At 34.7% G+C, this 22,835-nt stretch overlaps 2 protein-coding genes across 3 annotated transcripts in view; one reads left to right on the forward strand and one right to left on the reverse strand.

Moving 5' to 3' along the window:
- Nucleotides 1-22,835, reverse strand: part of Dpp10 (Dipeptidyl peptidase 10) — a 110,525-nt gene that overhangs the window by 56,524 nt on the left and 31,166 nt on the right. The window lies entirely within an intron of this gene.
- Nucleotides 8,869-22,488, forward strand: LOC128679693 (trypsin epsilon-like). Its single transcript, XM_053762093.1, has 6 exons — nucleotides 8,869-9,079; nucleotides 12,329-12,491; nucleotides 16,922-17,018; nucleotides 17,141-17,302; nucleotides 18,268-18,390; nucleotides 20,924-22,488. Exons 1-6 carry the CDS (start codon nucleotides 8,992-8,994, stop codon nucleotides 21,404-21,406), a joined length of 1,116 nt encoding a protein of 371 aa, XP_053618068.1. The 5' UTR covers nucleotides 8,869-8,991; the 3' UTR covers nucleotides 21,407-22,488.

Below are 22,835 nucleotides of genomic sequence, written 5' to 3' on the forward strand. Positions count from 1 at the left end.
AAATGAGCAAAATATTGTGTGCATAAACGATATAAATACTAACTTATTTGCGAGTGACAAAAAAATCTATTTTTTTCTATAATTTTGCCCGCGGCTTCGCAGTTATTTTTACTGATAGAAAGGTACACTATATACTTTTCCGTACTTCAAACTATATGTATGCAAAATCTTAAGAAGATTTGTTGAGTAGATAGAGCGTAAAGAGTTAAGAAACAAACAAACAAAATTAGTTTCGCATTTATAATAGTACCTAATTAGGATAATATTAGTTAGGATTATGAAATAAAAAAGACAGATACGTAACATCTTCGTTTATAACACGGCCTTAAGCCTCTCATTTGAGGTAGACAATTTTTGACAAAAATTTGCTCAATTTATATGCCAATGCCACCACATTATATACCACTGCCTTTCGTATCTACCAGCTCGTTAACACCACGTATTACGAGACATCCATCAAGATCTCTTAGCCTCGATGATGCTCAAGGATTTATGAGTCCTTGCAGAGCCTACGAAGCAGGTAATCAGGGCTCATCAAATTGATTTCGCCGTAAAATTTTGAGTAACGAGATTTTTCGGATGCTTGATTAAAATTTTTCGTAATAAATACTTGGATATTACTTTACGTATTATGTAAAGTCACTTGATGATTTTTTGGTGCCTTTTGCTCGAAAACTGTACAATATTAAGAGGACGCAAATCTGAAGAGTAACGTCATAATAAAATTTTTATCAATTTCTTTTATTTATTAGAAAAAAATTAAGTGTTAGTACAAAATTAGCATCGCTCAATAAAGGATTTTATTAGAAAGTATTAATGTAATGTAATGTAATCATAATGTTGACAACTGAAATCGGGGACCGTGTCTGCTATGTTTGGTGGCCATCGTCGTCAGTTTTGTAAATTGTGGTAACTGATTTACATAGAAAATTATAATTAGTTTCTAAAAAAATCTGGTGTAGCAGAATTTGTAGTGCCACTTTTTTAGTTTTCAAACATACACATTTACCATCATGGAAATAACATTTTGAAGCCGACTGAAAATATATCTTCGTCGAATTTTCTCGCTGTGAGTGACTAATTGCCAACGCTTAGTTAAATAAACAACAAACCTATGTACACAGAATCTGTTTACGTCACCACTATAACTCACCACTGTTTTGCCCGTCCTGATTGCCAGTATGTTTGCCATACATGTTTCAGGGTTGCCACCCTGACCGAGGAAACTATAAACAAGCGGTGAGCAAAGCCTTTCAGACTATTTCATACAAATCGACATCTATCCGAGTTCGGCCATAGTGTGTACCTGGCATACGACAAAAGACAAGTTCTATCCCATTTCTCTTCGTGTATTTCTAATTTATGTTTCTCTTTAATGCATGAGCGAAATGTGAGATAAATAATAAATTTTTCTGTCTACAATTTTCTACCATAAGCCTCGACAACTGATAGGAAGTAACAGTATTTCGAAAGAGAAGCCTCTTTATCGTCGTCATCTAGGTCGGTCGTAAAATTACAACAGAATTTTCAAAGGGTAATTTTTTAAACAGATTTCGGGATACGTCACAGCAAAAATTTACGATCAGATGAGAGAAAGGATATTAAGACTTACTCATGTTAAGTTTTTTTTTTCAAAATATATTATAAATGTCCAGCATTTGCTTGGCTTGATTTTATGTAACGAAGTTTCACAATTTATTCTTATTATTATTCATTGGCGGTCTTTGTAGAAAGATATGAAAAATCCACTGTCCGAATGTGCGCTGGATGACACAATAGGTAGTTACAATAGATATAATAAAATAAAAAATGCCAACCCTACGTCTACAAGTCACAACACATTTACCGTGCGATAAAAGAGCTATTCAGATTGTTTTGATAAAGAACAAAGGTTTTTGTTGCGGAGCATTTTACATGAAACTTTCCTATTGGATGTTGGATATATATTATATATTTTCATCAACGAACTACTAGCATTTCGGAACGACCACAGCTGAGAAGAAATATCAAAAGAGAGTTTCTTTTAAACAGTTACGTCCCTATCAAAACCCACTTATAGGACGGTTATAAAGCCATAACGGAATCGTTACAGTACAAGTAGTTAGTTTATAGTAGTTTTCATCGTCCACCATTTGTTACCGGTGAAGGGGAACATCGTGAGTGAGTGAGGAAACCTGCACACTGGTAGACAGTTTAAGTTCACCGTATATGCGACTTGCCTATAGACGCGGGAGGTAGTCGTAAAAGTTATGTCAAATTAAATTTTTCAGACTGACCCGATGTTTATTTATATTATAAAATATAGTATCGTCGAGTTAGTATCTTTTAACACAAGCCTCGAACTTACTTTGTGGCTAGCCCAATCTGTGTGATTTGTCCTTATATATGTCTTTTTATTCATTAATGACTGTACGTTGTACCGTGGAATTAGTACCGTTACCGTTTCCTAGTAATTCCACGGTTATAGCACTGTGAACAGTCTCTTAAATGTTGGACAAGCCCAAACCGACATCAAGTGGAATCTCGTGATAGCGGAGTGTCTTAAGTAGCTGTCGACTTGATGAGCTACATTCAAGAGGTTGTTAATTAACTTCCTATGTACATTACTCCTCAATTTTGTATGTAAAAGTTTCAAAAAAATTAATGTGGTCTCGGGGGTTATTTTTATGTTATAAAGGGTAAAAACTATCGCGTTGATTAGAGATCCCTTTATGGGACAAGTCCGTCATTGTACATATTTTTCTTCTTAGTGTAAGTTGCGCCAGTCAACTTCGCCTTTGATTTCAACCTGCGCGCCGCTGAGGTTTAGATAAAATGTCGTACTTTGCGTTTTTTTGCGCACGTTAAAATTAGCGTCAAAGTTGACTGGTGCAACCCAGTCAACTTTCTTGTGTATGACCCAGTTCTTGTGTATGAACTTTTAGCGTGTATTATTTGTACAATAAAGATATAAAAAAATAATATTCTGTTTGGTTTGGTCTCGCAATGTCTAACCGAACATTTAATACTCGTTCGGTTCATCACAAACCAAGATTAGTTTAAAAATTAAATTCAGAAATATTTAAAACAGTTACTATAACTAAATCGTTTTTCCAAGCTATTATTTAGCTTGCAATGTGACTATGTACTCCTATGTATGTCCCTCTCTCGAGTGGAATCTAGCAACTCAAGTGTGAAGCAGATATCTTCAACCGATTGAACTGAAATTTTGTACACACGTTTTGATAAACACAACCAGATGGTGTACCTAGGAACGGTTCCAGACGTGGGAACTCCTCAATGGATTACTGCATGAACATAATTAATTTTAAAAAAAAATAAGGGTGTTCTATAACCATTATTAGACAGTAGATCTATTATGAAGGGAGGAATTGTTATTTTTCAATACTAACAAAAAGTAATGTAAAGTATTAATAATTCTTACCTTTTCAAATTTGAGATAAAATTACGTACTTTAATTTAAAATGTACCTATTAGCGACTCATCGATGTCAAATTAACCTAACGTATCCACAGTTTTATTGTGTATGTTTTTAATCTTGTATAGAATAAATATTTTTTTTTAAAACAACTCAATTATTCCGGTATTTTTTGACTAAAGTCCTAAAATATCTCCCGCGGGAACATTAGACTGGCCCGTGTCACTGCCAGCATCGGGAAAACTGGTGACGCGAGTGATCTATGGCTTATTACTGAGGATGCCTTTGTATTCAGATGCCTTTAGGTCTTGCGTGTTGACGGCATTTGACATCGAGAACAGATTATTATGTCTTCTCAAAATGAGCCACCTCAATATGTGGCTGCTATCAGGTCAACCCGAACGCAAATGTTTGGGCACTCAGGACATACGAGTAGGGGAGCGATAGTTTTATACCTTCCACATTATCCTCCGTCATAAGTGAGAGAGAGAGAGAGACAGACAGTGAAATTACTGAATGCATAATGGCTCTATTCATAACACTCAACGATTTAACAAAAATGTGTGACCTCGATTTCTCAAAACTTTATTTATCGAGTTGTCATCCACTTCAAAACTGCGAACGTTCTCAACCAGTTCTGGACCCGACCTTATTATATATAAATAACTCGACTACCCACCCTCACGAGGCGAATTCTATAAATAATGAATTTTAAATAAACACCCCGACACGAGAGGAGATTCAACTACGTGATGAAATTTAATAAGCTTGTCTTCACACATAGTAAACTAAATCATTCAGTCAATCGTATAAGATTTTTTGTGGTCCCATCCTAGAATAGGATCACTCCACTCCGCATCATGCTGTGAATGTCGTACGAGCTGACTATGTGACACATAGCCTTAACAGAGGCAACAATATGATTACCGATGTGTGTTAGCGTCAGGCAGGTGGACAGTAAAATCATAGCCAAATCTTTAAAATTTAGCCTCAGTTGCACAATAGATAAGATTGAAGTTAACATCAAAATTGACTGGTTCAAACCACCCTTAATAGTTTTTCAATCTAATTAATATAGTCAACTTTATTAAATTTCCTATTGTCCTTGTACCTTGTATAGGAAATGTATTTTATTAATCTGCTGATTACAACTTAGTTCGTATTTTCTGTGGTCCTGTGTTTTTCTAATGAAAATAGGTATCACCATTAGAAACATTACAATATCACGGCTTTTACAGCGATCTCGCTTCAAACCGCCTTTTGTGAACATTGTGTTTGTGTTTGTGTATTTGCGCGCACACATTAGATATTAAATATAGCCGTATGGACACCAGGAACCCATGTTCTTCTAATCTTATGCCGGCATAACTTTGCTTGTCAAAATGTACATATGATGTACAAAATCACACAACCAAACTTGAGATATATATATATATATATATATATATATATATATATAATGTATACTCAATCTATACAGTATATACTTGGCCTTGAAACTACTACTACTGTGTTCAAACACAGTAAGATAACACAAAAAACCAACGACATCGTCAACCCTAGCATAAAAATTATACTTATTGAATCCATAAGAACTGAACAAGCCAAAGATTCCCAAACTCGTTCGAATCATTCATTTCACTCCAATGAGATCGTGCTCAGGGGTGATATTCGGCTAAATGGGCTTGTTATTGTCACCCTTTATTACTGGCAGGTAAAAGATGGTATAATTGGACACCCCGGTGACTATAATTCGACGATTTTGTGGACACACTGGGAATACTTAATGGGAGTTGTTGAAATAGTCAAGATTTTCAAACTCGCTGTTTTCAGTGTCCCTCACAGGAAAAAATTACTCAACTCGAAAAAGTGAAATAAACAGACTTCATAAGGGAGTAATTTATTATCCGTCTGTCTGTGATTAACAAGTGCTTGTGCAATATGTATATTAAATATGTTTACGTAGGGAACGTTGCAAATTCTTGCTTAGGTAATTTATTAAATAAACGTTTCCCTTGGCTTTAACTTTAAGGGAGACTCAATTAAACACAGCTCTACCATAAATAGTGTTGATTATTAACAAATATTGGTCCTCAGCGAACGGAGTCCAAACTTAATCAAACTTTGCCGAAACTTGTTGAATTTCATCATGTAAAGTAGAAAATAATGTCATAATGTTTGTTTAAAATTTGATACAGTGTGGTCGTATTCTTGGGTAGCCGGTTCTTGCCACTTGGCAAGAACTGGCTGCACTTTTGAAACTAGCTAGTCTCAAAAGTAAGTAATAGTTGATTAAACATATTTGATTATTTTGTCAATAACTTAAACACTTAAATAAACAACTTAAAAAGTTAAACATTGCTTCCTTAATGTATCTAAAAGAGGTTAGGCACATGACGACCTCGGTGGCGCAGTGGTAAAGTGCTTGCTTCTGAACCGAGAGATCCCGGGTTCGATCCCCGGTCTGGTCATGATGGAAAATGATCTTTTTCTGATTGACCCGGGTCTTGGATTTTTACCTATATATGTATATGTTATAAAATATAGTATCTTTGAGTTAGTATCCCATAACACAAGTCTCGAACTTACTTTTGGGCTTGCTCAGTCTGTATAATTTGTCCTAATATATTTATTTATTTACGTATATTTTCAAGATATTTTGATAGAAATATATGTTTATCTACGAACATATTATGTTTTTCACATGAGTGAATTTGAGCATAAGCACCAGAAAAATCTTTGATATTTGCCGCCTCGTCTATTCTAAGTGAACGACAAACGCGGCAAGCTAGCGCAAGGCAGCGCTATGCTTCAATACTAAATGTATGTGTGTGTATGTATTTACTCGAAGTCTATTTTTGATTGTCGACAGTAGACATGAAATATTCAATTTAAAATATTTAATTCAATGGCGTACACATCAAAAAGTTATGTTAAATTTTATTCAAGTCATTTAAAGGCATCGGACAGGACAATTCCAACTACTGCCATCCAGCAGGAATAGTCGCATAACACAAATGAAAAGCTTTTAAAAAATATTTATTTGATACCAGTACCTAACATGAGTCGCGAGTGGCATTCAAATCTGGTGGGAATCGACAGCTGCCCTTTTTATAAACCATTTGCCTATTATCGTAATCTCACGTAGCGTCTCGTCAGATTGTAAAGCGTTCAGTCGCTCACCTAGGACCTGCCACATTGAGAAGCTCATCTCATGCGGGAACCGATACGACACCGGTAACATTTCACTTTTGCATAACATTTTTATAATATAATAAATTCGTTCTTTTCTCTCTACACGTGTACGCTTGTAAAATGAAGTAACGCGTATGTGTTACTTCACGTAAAGTATGTAAAGGTAGAGCACGAATTTGCCATCATCAAGGTTCTTGTCCATGAAATATTTTCCATTTTAATCTGTTTCCCGCCATCGATTTACCTCCTTATACTATAAGACCTCTGCCTTGTCTATTATTTTATCTATGAATGCCCTTTTGGGTTTTATTTTCCTCTTGTGACTTCAAATTTGCTTTTGTATAGGTATCGATTATTGGAGAGTGAATGTGTGAATATAAACTATTTTGATTAAAATTATATGTATATAGTATTAATTTAAGTATCTATTCAAATACATTTATCACCCACTTAATATTGCACCCACTTAAAAATACATGATTTCGTCCGTACATATATACATACATATATATTAACAGCTAATTAATGTGAACAGTAAAGTGTGTATGTTTCTCGTCAAACCGAAGCAATGTATTGATGTGATTTATAGGTAGAAGGTACTTGGAAGGGTGGAGTGTGATATAGGCTACAAATATATAGCAGCAGCACCACAATATTGCGGTTTTTCATCTTTTCTACATTATTTATTTTTAGCGTGCGCTTTGTAATCAACCTAGGAAAATCTTAGCAATGTATGACGGCTATCGATTGTGACAACTATGGCCTATGTGCCAAAACAATAAAAAGAAGAATGTATCATTAAATAAATCAATCATAAAATATCATATATATTTATATCCGCGTTCAAATCTCATCGGAAATCGGGAAGATGTGTGCTTGGCTTAAGGCGACTCGTTTTCCGCACGATTTGGCCGAATCGCCCGCGTCGTTGACATAAACATATTTGGTGAGATGAAAACATCCGCAGTGGTTACTACAGAGCTAAGACTGCTTAGAAGTGGCATTCACTATGAGAAAAATATATTAAGATGAAAATACAGAGCGTACCTAAGTTATTGAAAAGTTTGACATCTCTCTCTCTCTCTCTTTTATCTTTTTTTTTGTGTCTCACAGCTGGGCACAGGCCTCGTTCCTTCTTCCAAAAATCTCTATTGATAGTAGTGCATTTAGAGCTATATATATTTATGTGTTCAGAGCCTGTTAAAGAGTCAAATTAAATCAAGTCAAATAATTTATTCGGAAATTAGACCTTCAGTCACTTTTTCACGTCTAATTTTATATTAAATAGTAATTTCTCACATGCTAAAAACTACAAACAAATAGTTTTTTAAATTGTGACCGGAAAAATAAACTAAAATTTTTAAGATTGTCATTTTACGACGCTTCGCTTGCCTGTCGTCAACATAATAAATTAAGGAACATTATTTAAAAATCGCTTTCTTTACGCCCTACAGTTAAGGAAGTAACCGGAAAAATATTCATATGAAAGAAGACAGAACATTAAGTAGAAATCAAAGATAAAAGTTTAGCATTCATTCGTCGTGGGAACCATTTGTACTGAAACAATATGATAAATAGGTTATGACATCATGTCGCAGTCACGTTTGTGATAAATCACTATTTGACTGATACATGAGGAAAGTATTAATACATAAGTTTTTATTAAAGAATTTGTAAGAAGATTTTTTCAGTTTTTTAAAAGTATTTCGTCGTCCCAACTAGTACTATAAGTTCGAAAGCAAGTTTGTTTGTTACCACTTTACGATTTATCTAATAAAACAAACTTCGAAATTTCGCATGCAGAAATTATAACTCCAGCACGAAATTTTTAAGGCTTAAATTTGAACTTTGCGCCATCGGAGCCGAGATAAGATAAGACAGAACAATATGCTATCTAAATTTAAGTTATTGAAAGAGCTGAATTGATATACTTACCTATTACATATCCTTACATATTATAAAACAAATTCCTCTGTCTGTTCGCTATAAACTCAAAGACTACTGCACGGATTTTCATGCGGTTTTCACAAATGAAGGAAAATTCATGAGGAAGGTTTTGGTGTTTTTACCCGAGCGAAGCCGGAACGGGCTGCTAGTACAATATAAAATTGTATATTGTTGCCTAATGTTGGCGAAAATTTTGAAGATTGTTCAATTCTCAACCGCCTGTGTAGACTTTCTAAATCTATGGGAGACCCCGTACCGCTAATGAAATTAAGTTTAACACGTGAGCCACGAGTTAACCGACATTACCTAAAATGCTTTGTTATGAAAATCTAAAAAAGCATAGCTCTATGGCGTAATGAAAACGAAAAATTGTTGAATTTTTTAAATCGATACAGTCCTTTCAGTCGGAGCCTGTATCAACAAGCGGTAGCATGTGGCGGCTGGTGGGCTTGTTGCTCGCCGTCTCTCTCTTGCATGTACAAGGGAAGATTGAGAGTGAGCAGGACATCGGCGATTCTGGTATGTTCTACCTAACCATATTACGACATATTTTTGCTAAGTCCAGAAATTACCTGAGCTTTTTAAATAAGTAGGCAAAACAGCCATGCGCCTAATCTGATGGAAAGCAGTTACCACAGCCTATTGATGCCTTCAGCAACAGGGACGAAGATCACAAGCGCGTTGCTCACTTTTTGCCACGGTATGGTTTCTGTGGTAGTGGACTACCCTGTAATTACACTGCCTATCTCGGTACATAATGCAGTTTGACGGCAGACATAGATAACATTATAATGTGATTGGGTACCAATGTACCCAATCACATTTTAATGTTATCATGGCAATCCATGAAACGAGCCATACTCGGCATCAAATTACAAGATCGAGTTCGCAACCTGGAGATACGTCGTCAAACGAAAGTTCAAGACGTGGTCTCCAGAGTCGCGACAATGGAATTGGGCTGGGCACCTAGCTAGAAGGAATGATGGAAGGTGGAGTGTAGCTGTAACTGAGTGGTACTGAACTGGAAAACGGAGCGTAGGACATCAGGCAACTGGATGGGTCGATGATGTAAAGCAAATTGCCGGCAACTGGATGGGGAAGGCCCAGGAAAGAGATGGTTGGCGGAGACGGAAGGAGGTCTATGCCTAGCAGTTCTAACTTGATTTTTTCATTTACATTGAATGGTAATTAGAAAAGAATTGGTGGCCGGAAGCAGGTCGTAAATAATATATTCTTGTGATTTCAACACATCCAATAAAGTGTAGAAAATAAAATTATTTACGAAGTATTCTTGTTATTTTTACAACTTTATTTGCCAAAATACAAAAAGGTACAAAAGACGGACTCTGTGAAGTGAAAATTCAAGTATACGGGGCGCCCATAAAACATTGGAGCCAAAGTGGCAACGGCGAAGTTTACAATAACAAGTTCTCGAGCTGTTGATCAAACAACTGCGATAGCGTGCCTAGTTGCTTGTTGCTTCTGGTGTCCTAGTACTTGAATTAAAAATTTATGACATTGTTATACTGGGGTACTGTACACCAAAGGGATTTTTGATATTTCCCTTAGTGATGTTTCCGATTTTCTCATTCTTATTTGTTGTGATGTTTGACAACAATTTATTGCATTCAATATGTATCATAAAATTATGTTCGTGCCATGGATTTAGTAAGTACTTCGACGGTACCTACCTACTAATTCCATGGTTCGTGCAAACCGTTGTAATTATTATTTATCTATGGTTGTTCACCAATAGGTCATACTTAATGCATTGTCATCCAAACTAAACGTGTGTACAAAATTTCAGTTCAATCGATTGAAGATATATCTGCTTTAAAATTGAGTTGCAAGATTCCACCAGAGACAGTTACATTAAAGTTAAATATAAGCTTGCTAATATTCAGCCCTGGAAATCCAATAATTCACGCCACACGTACCTATATACTATGACGTATATAGGTGACGTAGTCTACTGCATGTAAACCTGTCCAAATTCATTGCAAATTCGCCTCTATCACCTGCAATAATGGTGTAATTTAGCTTGAAGTGGATTGTACGAATTTCGTTACGGTATTAATAACGAGTAACGGAAAACTGTTATTGTGACATAACTAGTTATGATTTTGTCCATGTTTTGTTGTTATATTTGTATACAGTATTTCAGTTTTTTTGTTTATACAATTCGCCTACTTTCGTTTATACTATCGCCATAGTAGTTAGAAACAGCAATTTATAAAATGTAATGAATTTTTATAACACTTATAACTTCGAAGTAACCATATTTTAAGTATACTAGTTATTCGCCGCGAACTTAGACCTCGCGAACACAATAAATTTTTGATGAGTTTTTACAAAATTGAAAATATTTCAATAATTTAATAATAAACAATTTTTAAATCGGTTAAGTGAATATTCGACTTAACCGATTTAAGAATTCCCCACGAACTTTAACATTCCATTGGCAGATCCTACATACCTTTTAAATTTCATCAAAATCAGACCAACGGTTCGAAAGTTATCGCGTTACAAACATACATACAAACATACATACAAACATACATACATACATAAATAGATACATGCATACATGCATACATACCTACATACATACATACATACATCCTTGTCTGTCCCACTGTCTGTGTGTGTTACTAGTTTTTGCTTCATATAATATATATCGTCGGAGCTTTTGGACTTCGATTGGTCAATCATCAGACCATTGTCACGTAATAAGGTTATCTTACTAATAGTGGGTTGCACCCAGGGATTTAGTAAGTACTTCGTAGTACCTACAAATTCCATGGTTGCACCAGTCAAACGCAGTTGCGCAGTAAAACGCAATGTACGTCGCCATTTAAAGTCACGTATAGCTTAAAGTCAACGTCAAAGTTGACGGGTGTAATTCACCCTGACATGGAATTTGTAAGTATTTCGTAGTACGGAGTAGGTACTCCGTTGTACGATGTACTTACAAATTCCATCCAGTTATTTACAAAATCAGGGTGCATGGAATTAGTAGGTACTAATTCCATGCACCCTGATTTTACTACCCGAGCGCAAAAATCGCCTCAAATAATCTCAACAAACCTATAGAAATTTCTGTGGAAGTACCTACGTATAAATTATTTCCCATATTGGGAATCGACTTCAAAATTGTTAACGTATGACTACTATACCCTAGAGGCTTTGTTCTGCCAATGGAGTATCTTTCCTCTTTTTGATTATAAAGAATATATAACACATTTTTTTACTGTATGCAATTTACATAATATTGTTTTTACCAATTTCTATCAGATTTCTACTTACTATTCCATTCGGATCCGATCATAAAACGTAATTACAAGAATACATCCGAATCCAATCATATCAAGCCAGATTTATTATACCTTTCCTGAGATGAAAACGAATCTATGGTTCTATTTATTCCGAAACATATTCCTAGTTAAGTATAAAAAAAAAGAAAATAATTATACTTAATGGAGTTGTGCTAAAAACATTTGTATTTTTTAAAACTAATATTGTAAACCTAAATTGTGCAAGAGATCGTCCATCATTTAAATTGAAGAAGATAATGATAAGTTCTCCAAAGTAAATCATGCGTGCCAACGGTCTGACTACTAAGGATGATCGTGCGAAGTGAAGTGGAAGTGGGAAGTGGGCTAAGGACCTTAACGGTTTCGAAAGAGAAAACACTAAGATGACAGAGAGAAATCACAGGCGGCTGCTATCATTCATAAAATTTCACACTATTTTGTTTACTCTTACTAGGGGACCAGGACTTCGACGATAGTAACGAGAAGATCGGGCCAGTCGTGACGCAGGTATTCCAGCACCCGTACGCGGCGTCGCTACTCAAAAACAACACCTACCTCTGCAGCGCCGTCATACTGAACACCTATTGGCTGCTTACTTCCTCCAAGTGCTTCGATCCGTGAGTACTATAGATTCGAATTTATTTGCTCTCCCTCTCTCATTCTCCAAATATCAATTGCTCAAAACCTCTCAACTAAAGGCATTTCCGTTTACTTCCGTCGTCACCGAAGAGTGACGAAACCCCGGATCTGCTTGCCCACTTTTTCTTCAGATCAGATCAATTTCGAATATTATATCATAAAGTGATGTTATGATTAGATAGATAAAACCTAGTAAGCTTCTGTTACGTCTAAGAAAATATTCCAGAGTGATGTTCTAAAGAATAATATATCTAATCCATGTTGTAAGTGACTCGCACTTGGCCATTTTTACTAACCTCTGTTTAAACAGGAGTTAATAAAATCATATTTAATATCATACCTGAATAAACAGAGGAAGCGACACTCGCAATGAGGCAGTGTAACTTCGAAAACATAATTACCACAAGTCAAACAGAAAACCATAGATATAAAACTGTTTAGACAACGCAACTTCTATTATCTGAATATAGGTATAACAGATTTTTTATCTAGTGGACGAAATATAACATATCAAAATATGCATTGTAAGCAGTAAACACAAGGTCGCAGTGAACTACGATTGTTGAACCCTAAAATATACCTAATGACAGCTAATTTAGTGAAATGATTGCAATGCCATGTATGTCGCGTGACGAAAGCCGCATTAAGTAAGTAAATATTTTATAATACTTGATTTGAAATTTGACGTGAATTTCTAATTTCTGAAAAAATACTTTGTCTTTGAAATCTAGTTGACTATTTAGTTCACTAGTGTTACGATTGTAAATATTGTAATTTATATTACCACTAGCTGCGCCATGGGGCTTCGCTCTCGTGGGTATTTCGGGATACAAAGTACCCTACGTGTTATTCAAGGTTATATTCTACCAATAAATAATATTCTACCAGGTTATATTATATCAAATTTCATAACAATCCGTCCAATAGATTTTGCGTGAAAGACTAATAATCATACATACATCCTCACTAACTTTCGCATATATAATATCAGTAGGATTACAATGGGCACTGCGTCATCCAAATAGATGTGTATCTTTGAAGGGGCCCAATTCCAGCGTTTAACTTAGTAGTTAAGATTCAAATCGACGACGATGCCCTCAGAAAATTAACTGAATTCCGAATTAACTTGCCTCCATCTTGCTCTAATTATAGATAAATTGCGATCAGAGAGAGATAGAGATACCAATGGATTAATGACGATATTAATCTGTATTAGGATGGAAATGGCTTATATTTGTTTATTATAAACTAGCGTTATCCCGAAGTTCTTCTCATGAAGGAATTTTGGATTATAAATATCCTATATCCTATATATTCTTTATTGGTATCGGTGTACCGAACATCGAAATCCATTTGCTTTATTCTCGACTATGACGATCATAAAGATAGAAATTATGAAGATTCAGCTGTGATTTTATGACCGGCAGCCTGCTTGAAATCAATCTTTGAAATGCTTTAAACCTTCATCGCTCTTATCTAAAGATCGTATATTTAAACGTCGCGCCGCTCGTAAGAGTTATGTTGTCGTAATCTATACCAATAAATGCAATTATTTTCATATTATAAGCTGTACTTATATAAACAGTTAATTAGTGAAAAGAGAAATGTGAAGAGGTTGAAAATTAAACTTGTCCAAGCATTGAAAAACGACGCAATTTCGAAAATTAAATTTAAAAATGTGTACACAGCGAGCCTTGTTGACCTCAACACAGTTTAAATCTAGCGACTCATCACGCGTTTTAAATTTATTTACATTTTAATTTCATTGCAACATTAAAATTCTGGTCGGATAAAACTTGAGTTGGTTTTACTTTTTTTTTTATTCTATATTTCTATATTTTTGTTGAGTAAAATAAACCTATATTGATTATATACTTTGTGTAACAAAAAATAAAGAAACATACGCAAACACGACATTACGCCATTTTTGTTTAGTCCAGTTTTCTACGATAAATGGTAACAGGTTCGAATCCTATTCATGCCGCATGAATTTGTATACCATTCTCTCTCATGTATAGTTTTCATAGACCACGTGCTTGCGGTGAAGGAAAAAATCGTGAGGAAACCTGCCAACTAGTTGAAGATTTGTCAGCTAAAGAGCGAAATTTATAATGGCAAACCACTCCATTAATATTGGCAAAAAGTTGTTTTATGTTTTAATTCTCATAATTGCCACAACCCTCAGTCACGAGGAATAGATTATAAAGAATCTATTATCATGTTAAATACTAAACATGTTTCAAAACAACGTAAGTATTATGTAAAAGTTTGTTATCTCGCTAACTGTAAGTAAATACCTTTTTGTCTACATGTCAAGTCCCAAGGGTTCAAACGGAAAAAGCGTTTGACCCTTTGGCTTAATTTAGGCACCTGCGAATTGAGGAGGGACACTGGCGTAGGTGAATATTGCCACAGTCCCTGGAGCAAAATAGTTATGTGGCCCAACCCGTGTTGGTTGTTTTCTTTTGAATGACTGTTCTATGGTTTTCGACCAATATGTGGCTACGCTTTTGTTTCTATCGTTGGCCTTTTTAGGATCTCCTGGAGCAGTTGGCACACGATTTTAGGTGAGCCATAGACAGGGTGGTTCCGCAGTTACACAGACTGTGTTTGGAAAAGCCTCACTCGACTCGGCTGCTTGACTCTCGGAACATCTTGGGCACCCCGGTTCATGGCACCGACTTAGTTTGTAGCTACGCCACTGAGGAGGCGGTACCACCTTAGGGATTTCATGGGCGCGATACATGTGTAAATATAAATATAAAACTTTTGCCCCGAGTAAACTTTGACAGTTGAAGACAAATAGTTTTTCTAAGAATAATGTCCACTGCTATCCTCTGAATGACATATCTGCCTATTTAAACTTTGAGGCAAGGTGACAGCGTCACTATTGTTGAGTAAATTGTGCAAGAAAATGTCTTAACGCAATTTTGATCGGGTCAAGTCACCTTGTCAGTGTTACAACGTATTCAATTCAAATATCTTGGAGCATCAAACAGCTAAGCTCGTGTATTACAGCTACTTTCATAGCATAATGTCTTACGGATTATTGTTATGGGGTAATGCAGCTGACATAGGAAAAATTTTTGTTTTACAGAAACGAGCAATTCGTTTTATTTATGGGCTTAAGCCACGGGATTCCTTGCGAGAATTATTCAAATCGATAAATATCATGAATGTTGCATCTCAGTACATCTTCGACGTACTTATTTTTGTTAAATCTAACTTACACCTGTATAAAACATTGAGCGATGTTAACAGTGTAATCACTCGTAATAGGCATAAACTTTGTATGAACAGATTCCGACTTAAAAAGGTTAGGCGGTCTTTCGTGGGTCAAAGTGTAAAATTGTTCAAAAAAACTGCCTGTAGAGGCTATTAACTTGCCAATGCCAAAATTTTAATCATATATTAAAAATGCTTTAGCATGGCTAATGCTTATTACACGATTAGCGACTATTTAAATGATAAAAAACCTTGGACCCTTCCTAAAACTTCCACCTCTCACACTTGATCTTACTTTATTATTATTATTTATATATTTTCTTGACATGTTTATTACATATATTTTGACATTTACTTGTAAAACATATACGTGATTTGTGATCTTCAAGTGTCTGAAAGTAACATAGGTATCTATTATGTTAGATTATGGAGATCGAGTATGTCATGCACACTCAAATGGTCAAACCGGTAGCGGCGTCGTGGATCGGGTCGGGAGGTTCCCTCTATTGTGGTTGAGCTTCGCGATGGCTGACTCACGCGTCAACTCGTGAACGGGTGCTGCAGTATATATATTTTCCTTTCATCAGCACTTGATCACAATCATAATATGTTTCAGTATACCTTTTGACCATGTACTTTATTGTGTACTTACATGTTATACTCGTATTACTGATAAAAAATTATACATAAATTTATATTTAAAAAATGGTAAGCCCTTCTGGCATAATAGGGACCAACACTGTTTGAATAAGTTTCTTTCGGCATTTCTTCTCAGCAGTGGTCGTTCCGAAATGCTAGTAGTTTGTAGCTTTGGTAAACATCATTTAATTTAGAATATGACGTGAAAAAATGCCTGTGAAGGCCTAATTTCTGAATAAATGATTTGATTTGATTTGATTTAGAGTGGTTTTGCAATTTATATTTTTATTTTACAACTAATTTAAATAATATATATATCTAGTTGTTGTTGCAGTGACTGTTGTTCGGGGTAACCTTAAGCTTGCTGCCTTTTGGATATCTCTTACATTTTTGTCATCTGTTGACAATCGGCCATTTTATTGTCTCTATAGAATTAAATTGTCACTGGCTTTCATTATGGATGGATAAGAAGGATGGGCCATGCCGCGTATTGGTATGCTGCGTGCCCATGTATTGGTATTCTACTTTTGATTAATTGTTCCAGGAACGTGATAGCATCATATGTCACATACAAGAACCTAAACCACTACGCAGTGAGAGTGGGCAGCTCGTTCAACAACAATGGCGGGGATATTAGCACGGTAACATACAAATAATTCCTGTTTACTTTTTTCTGTCTATCTATCTCTATTAGGAATCTCGATTATTTCATACTAGTAAAATGTTTTATAGGGCCCATTATTTGATTAATATTTATTTTTAGATTAAAATGCTGATCACAAACTTTGATCGTCGCGTGTCGGCCATCAAGCTGACAGGACCTCTCGACTTCAGCTCCAGAGTCAACGCTGTCAAGCTGCCTAACCCTGATGAGGAAGTGTCTTTGGGTTACCTCGCCTCTGCTATAGCCTGGACCCCTAACTTTGTAAGTCATTCCTATCCTACAAATTACTACAATTGAATGAAGGTGTGCAAGATGAAAGTCTGAAGACGCATATGGAAATGAGGCAACTGTTGGTGACACAATTGGATCTGAAGATGTTATGAAAAATGAATAAGTATCTGGAATTGCACGTATGGTTTTTGCTGCAAGAGTTGTTGCTTTGACACCACTCGCGTAAATATCTCACAACAATACTTTTTTTAGGATGAAAGATAGCTTATGTCCTTCACCATAGTCCTTTGCCTAAGATTGGTTAATGAAGAGATAACAAACCGACTTTGGTATTTTATAATATTTCTTAGTTCTCAAAATGAGCTATAAAATACAAAAATGTATAAAAAAAAAGTTAAAAAGTTACAGAAGTACTTAGCTATGCACAGTAGTTTCAAATGAAGTTTTAGTTTGTGACGTGACTAGCATTGGTCATTTGGATTCAACGCAACAAGAGGAGTGCCAACAAGAACTCTTACTTAAGTACTTTGGAAAATTCCTTTCAGGTAGCTTTAATAATATAGTAGTAGAATTTATTTAAAGATAATATTAGTGTGCAAAATGAATGATGAGGTTACGGTATCATAGTACAATGACCCTTTGATACACATTAACCCTTCGATCCTGGAGATAATAAAAATAATTGAACAACCATAGGATCCAGTCATATCGGGTTTCGCGAGAATTGATAGGTTAATGATAACCTGTCATTTTTATTTATAGCTAAAGTTAATAAGAATCTCCTGTCAGACTCATTAAGTTTATATCAAGCATATAAATACTTTATGATAGCATTTGGCTTTAAAAAACCGTTCATACCACCAAAGGACACGGGCAGGCGTCATATCGTGTCGAGTTGTCTCTGTGTTTTGTCATGAAAAATTATTAATTAGATATTAATCTTAATTTTTCGTTTAATTATTCATTAGATATTAATCTAAATTTTTCGTTCACAGCACCTTCGCCTAGTGAACATGCCTCTGATAGACCCAACGCTTTGCGAGCCGTACACCAAGATGCTGCCCGGTCACTATATATGTGTTGGAGGAGTGGAAGACCCGAATAGACATTTCTGTAGAGTAAGTCTCTCTCACTAATTTTAATCTTTCGCGTTTCATTATAATATACAGGAGGCAATGGGTCATGGCGGGCTGCACAGGATGGTGATGAATATACAGATAAAAATTAAACGTAAGTAATGTGCGCGTGTGATACCTGCACATTATGTTTAAGTATCTCTGATTTCGTTTATATTAGTGGTCATCATCTACCGATACATCGTAGAGCCCGGTCCAATCAGGTTAAGATGAAAAATTATCTTTTTCAAATTTACTTACAAAGGTTTTGGAAGTTTATCTAAATATCTGTGATAAAATTTAGTATCGTTAGTACCTCGTAACACAAGTTGGAGACTTGGGTCTATATTTTTGGACTTACATTGCTAATTCAATCTGTAGGATTTGTCTCTATATATTTTATTTAGTTTTCCCTCAGCTCATACTCGCTCGTTTAAAAAGCAACGTAAAGTGAAAATAAAGTAGGAATAACTTCATGATCGTCGGCAACGGTTAGAGGACGGAGAGCGACGTGGCTTGGGACGTGATCGTAAAATAAAATGTAAGGCTTCGCCTTACTGCATAGTCTTTTACGAGTATATTGCTAACTGCATCCCAAGAATTCGTACCCGTCGGAATTTTGAGGTAAAAATACTCGTATAAAAAGAATTGAAATAAAAAGCCATTTCGTCCAATAAACAACATCAACACATTATGAATTTAAGATAATCTCAAATTTATTTCTAAGTTCATAATTCTTAGTAGGTACTTGTATTTTTTAAAATATATTTTTTGTGAGTTATCATTTATTCAGAAATTAGACCTTCACAGGCACTTTTTGTCGTAAATTTTTATATTTATAGTTATTTCCCACAAGCTACAAACTACTGGCATTTCTGAATTGACTGAGTTTACTTCGAAATTGAATAGTTACTTCAATAAGTTAATTATATACACAAATTATGTGCGTTCACTCATCAGACACAAGACACAAGTCTATACGACATTGTCTGTGACTCCGCTTAAATCTAAATAAAAACAAAGACATTTTATCCAGTTCTTTTTTTCGTTAATCTGATTAATAACGAACCCTTTACTTCCCGTCAGTTTGAATTTACAATAATCAATTTGTGAGGATTATCAGATAATCCGAATCGACTGACCCTCACTCCTAAATCTTTCTACTCAATTCAAGTTGACGTTGAAAATTTTAATCAATTAAGGTCACTTGAACGTACAACGTTCAACATTAAATTAAGCACAAAAATTAAGACTACAAATAAAAATATACTAATTAAGAATTATTGATTATTCGAGTAGGTACTAATTTTGAAATCTCTCAACCAGTGCATATACTCGTAAATATTCATCACAAATGTTTATTACAATTGATATTTAAACCATTGTTTTGGTTTAAAAATAGTCTGTAAATGCAAAACAAACGAACGTAAGAATAAAAGCTAGTGGTTTAATTGTATTTCCACAATAACGTCAGTACATAAAAGCCGGGTTACGAGAGAATAAAATCCTCATCGCAAACAATTCGAATAAAACTGTCTTTAACATGAAATTATAGCCTAATAAACCCTTTGATAGGTTAGGATTGGTCACGAGATAGTGTAACGTCGAGATGTTTAAATTGTACAGGCAACACTACATCAAACATATTTGCATGTTGAAATTCTTTATATGATAAGTTTTAGAATTTAAAAATTTAACACATGTATAACTCTCATTATACATTATTATACAATATTTGACAAAGCAAATGAATGTTATTAATCTTCTTAGTACTAAATTATATTAATTATGTCGGACAAGAACAAAACACGTACCATAAATTTAGATTAATTTTTCAGATAATTTGTGAAAATAACTATCGTTCTAAGTATTTTGACTGTATTATTAAATAAATTACTGTCTATTATTATTACGATTACAGTTTATGCAGTCAAACAACACGAATCTCATTTAAACTGAAATGAACATACTATTTTTCCTGATGACTTTTGGTAATGCTAGATTTGCATAATGGCTTCAATGAAATTTATACAAATAGTTAACCATTTATTTGATATCATGATCTGAAAGTTAAATAACATTGTTTATAATATATAGCATGCATAGCATTTACGGCTTTGGAGTGTCAATAATTAAGAAAATATATATTTGACTTGATACAAACACTCATCAATAGCATTGTGCTTTGTGTATATAGATGATTCTTTCTTTTTCATGATAACATGCAGTTGCATGCTACCGAGACATTCTCTTTGACAAGTATTTTTATTTTATTAAAAACTTTGACTCTACAAAATTATTAGTATTATATAGTACCTATCATGGTATCTGTGATTCTATTATTGAATTTGTAAGCAATTATTGTTTTATGATGTATTAGTAAGATACATATATTTTCGTGATTACTATAGTACTCTGTAAAAAGTTAAAAAATTGAATTGATCGGTCCGATTCCGCCTTCTCTAACATTAATTAAATATTCTAGGCTATTAATTAATAAATACTATCTACTACTAATTCCTATTATTCATTACAGAAAGACAACGGCGGAGCTGTAGTGCAAAACGACACACTAGTTGGCATTTCAACCTTTCTCCACACTTGCGCAGTGTACAGCAAAATCCACGCTTTTCCCAAAGTCTCCGGCTTCGCCCGATGGATAGACTCCATAATTTGGGACGAGGACAACCGTCCCACGACGCCATCTACCACCGAAGCCACCACAACAGCTGTAAAGAACGTGACCGAAATACCTGAAGACCGCAACACAGTTTTCATGGACCCCAGACAATTCATGCTAACCTTGCCCTACGACCCTATCAATGTGCCACTCGAACCAGCTGAAGATAATTCCGTTATACCAAGAATGAGTCTTTACGAGTCGTATTTACAAAGCAAAATTTCAAAATCGACCACGACCACGGGGAACCCTAAAGATCTGAAAAAGAAGCGGCCACAGGCTGTGAGGAAAGTGCCCATGTTTCAGATGAAGAGATATAATAACTATGATTATACATAAGAATTAGGTACGTGCGTGTTATGAACCCTTTCTACTAAATATAAATGCGAATGTTTGGAAGTGTATTGCTGAATCACGCAAAATCTATTGGATAGAATTCTATGAAATATGGTGCACGGGTAGCACATAAGGTACTTTTATATCTTCCCAAAATGATTACGTGAGTCCAGAGCACAATTATATATACAAAAAATCTTGAGTTATTTTATGTCGTTATAAGTATTCTAAAAGGTGGAAATAAAGTCAAACTGCCTTTAATGTTTTTGTGAATATAAAAATGTCAATTTGGGTATAATTGTCGATTTGTGACTTAGAAAAGTACTTAGTCGTTATTATAACCATGTCAGCCTTTTTTTGCCCTGCTGGGTATAGGCTTCTCTTCTCGTTCACCTTCTTTTGTGCTGATCTTATCCAAGAAAATATAATGAACTTTTATTATTAGCTCAGTAATAACTCACTTTAATAGTGTACGATAGAGCTTGCAAATCTGAATATTTTATAAAATATTTCATAAATATATTTCAGAGACAGCTGAACATCTCATTCGCCAAACATCCATTTCGCAAGATGTCCCTTCGTCGTAAAATGTATCATTGTCATAATCGTTTTTGGACAATATCTCTTCCGCAAAATGTCGCGAGAGAATAAAATTTCTAGTTTTCAAAATGCTACTGATTCTACAAAATTGTCTTCTAATATCCTCACTTGAGCTTTGAGCAAAAACGATGAATTACGGAAAAATTGTTTTATCATTGGGATTTCTAGGACCACTAGGACATTTTGAGAAATTGACGTTTAAGGGTGATCAACCACAAGTCGTACATAGATAGGATTAGCACAGCGTAGTAGATACAAATAGTTTATGTGTTATCTATAATGTAGGTAATAAATTAGCTATATGTTAATTTACTTTGTACAAAATAAGAAATTGAAGACTAGATATATAATTAATTTCGTAAAGAGATTAGGTGCAATGAAATTATATTGTACTTCAATACCCTATTTTAAGTACAAACATTATCTATGTTACAATAATAATTAACATACATAAATGAATAAAATAATTATAAATTTAAAAATAATATCATTGGTATTATAAATTATATACTTTTAATATCATACATTAAATATTCAATATATGAATTTAGGTTTTTGTGAAATAGTGAAATAACGTATCTGACTAAGATTGAGCCTAATCCTCCTTCAAAATTATTTCGTAGTAAATAGCAACCTATTTTTGAAGTAAGCTGTCATATTTAAAAGCTATTAAATGGAAAAGAGCTTATTCTTGGAGGTAGGTGTACGTACACGTAGGAGCAGACGACCGAACTTTACAGGCTTTTATTTAATTTCCCCTCTTCCGATGTTAATCTAGTTTTTCGCCTACTTCCGCTTGTCCTACAAAATTGAAATTTTCCATGTCGCCTCA

Source organism: Plodia interpunctella, chromosome 22 (genome assembly GCF_027563975.2).
Source record: "Plodia interpunctella isolate USDA-ARS_2022_Savannah chromosome 22, ilPloInte3.2, whole genome shotgun sequence".
In the NCBI taxonomy this organism is placed as follows: Eukaryota; Metazoa; Arthropoda; class Insecta; order Lepidoptera; family Pyralidae; genus Plodia; species Plodia interpunctella.

What these genes read in the sequence shown, in the direction of transcription:
- LOC128679693 (XM_053762093.1), top strand. Translation starts at nt 8,992, where the DNA reads ATGTGGCGGCTGGTGGGCTTGTTGCTCGCCGTCTCTCTCTTGCATGTA. An exon ending in GCAGGACATCGGCGATTCTG is followed by an intron (nt 9,080 to 12,328) that starts GTATGTTCTACC and finishes TACTCTTACTAG; the next exon opens with GGGACCAGGACTTCGACGAT. An exon ending in TCCTCCAAGTGCTTCGATCC is followed by an intron (nt 12,492 to 16,921) that starts GTGAGTACTATA and finishes TAATTGTTCCAG; the next exon opens with GAACGTGATAGCATCATATG.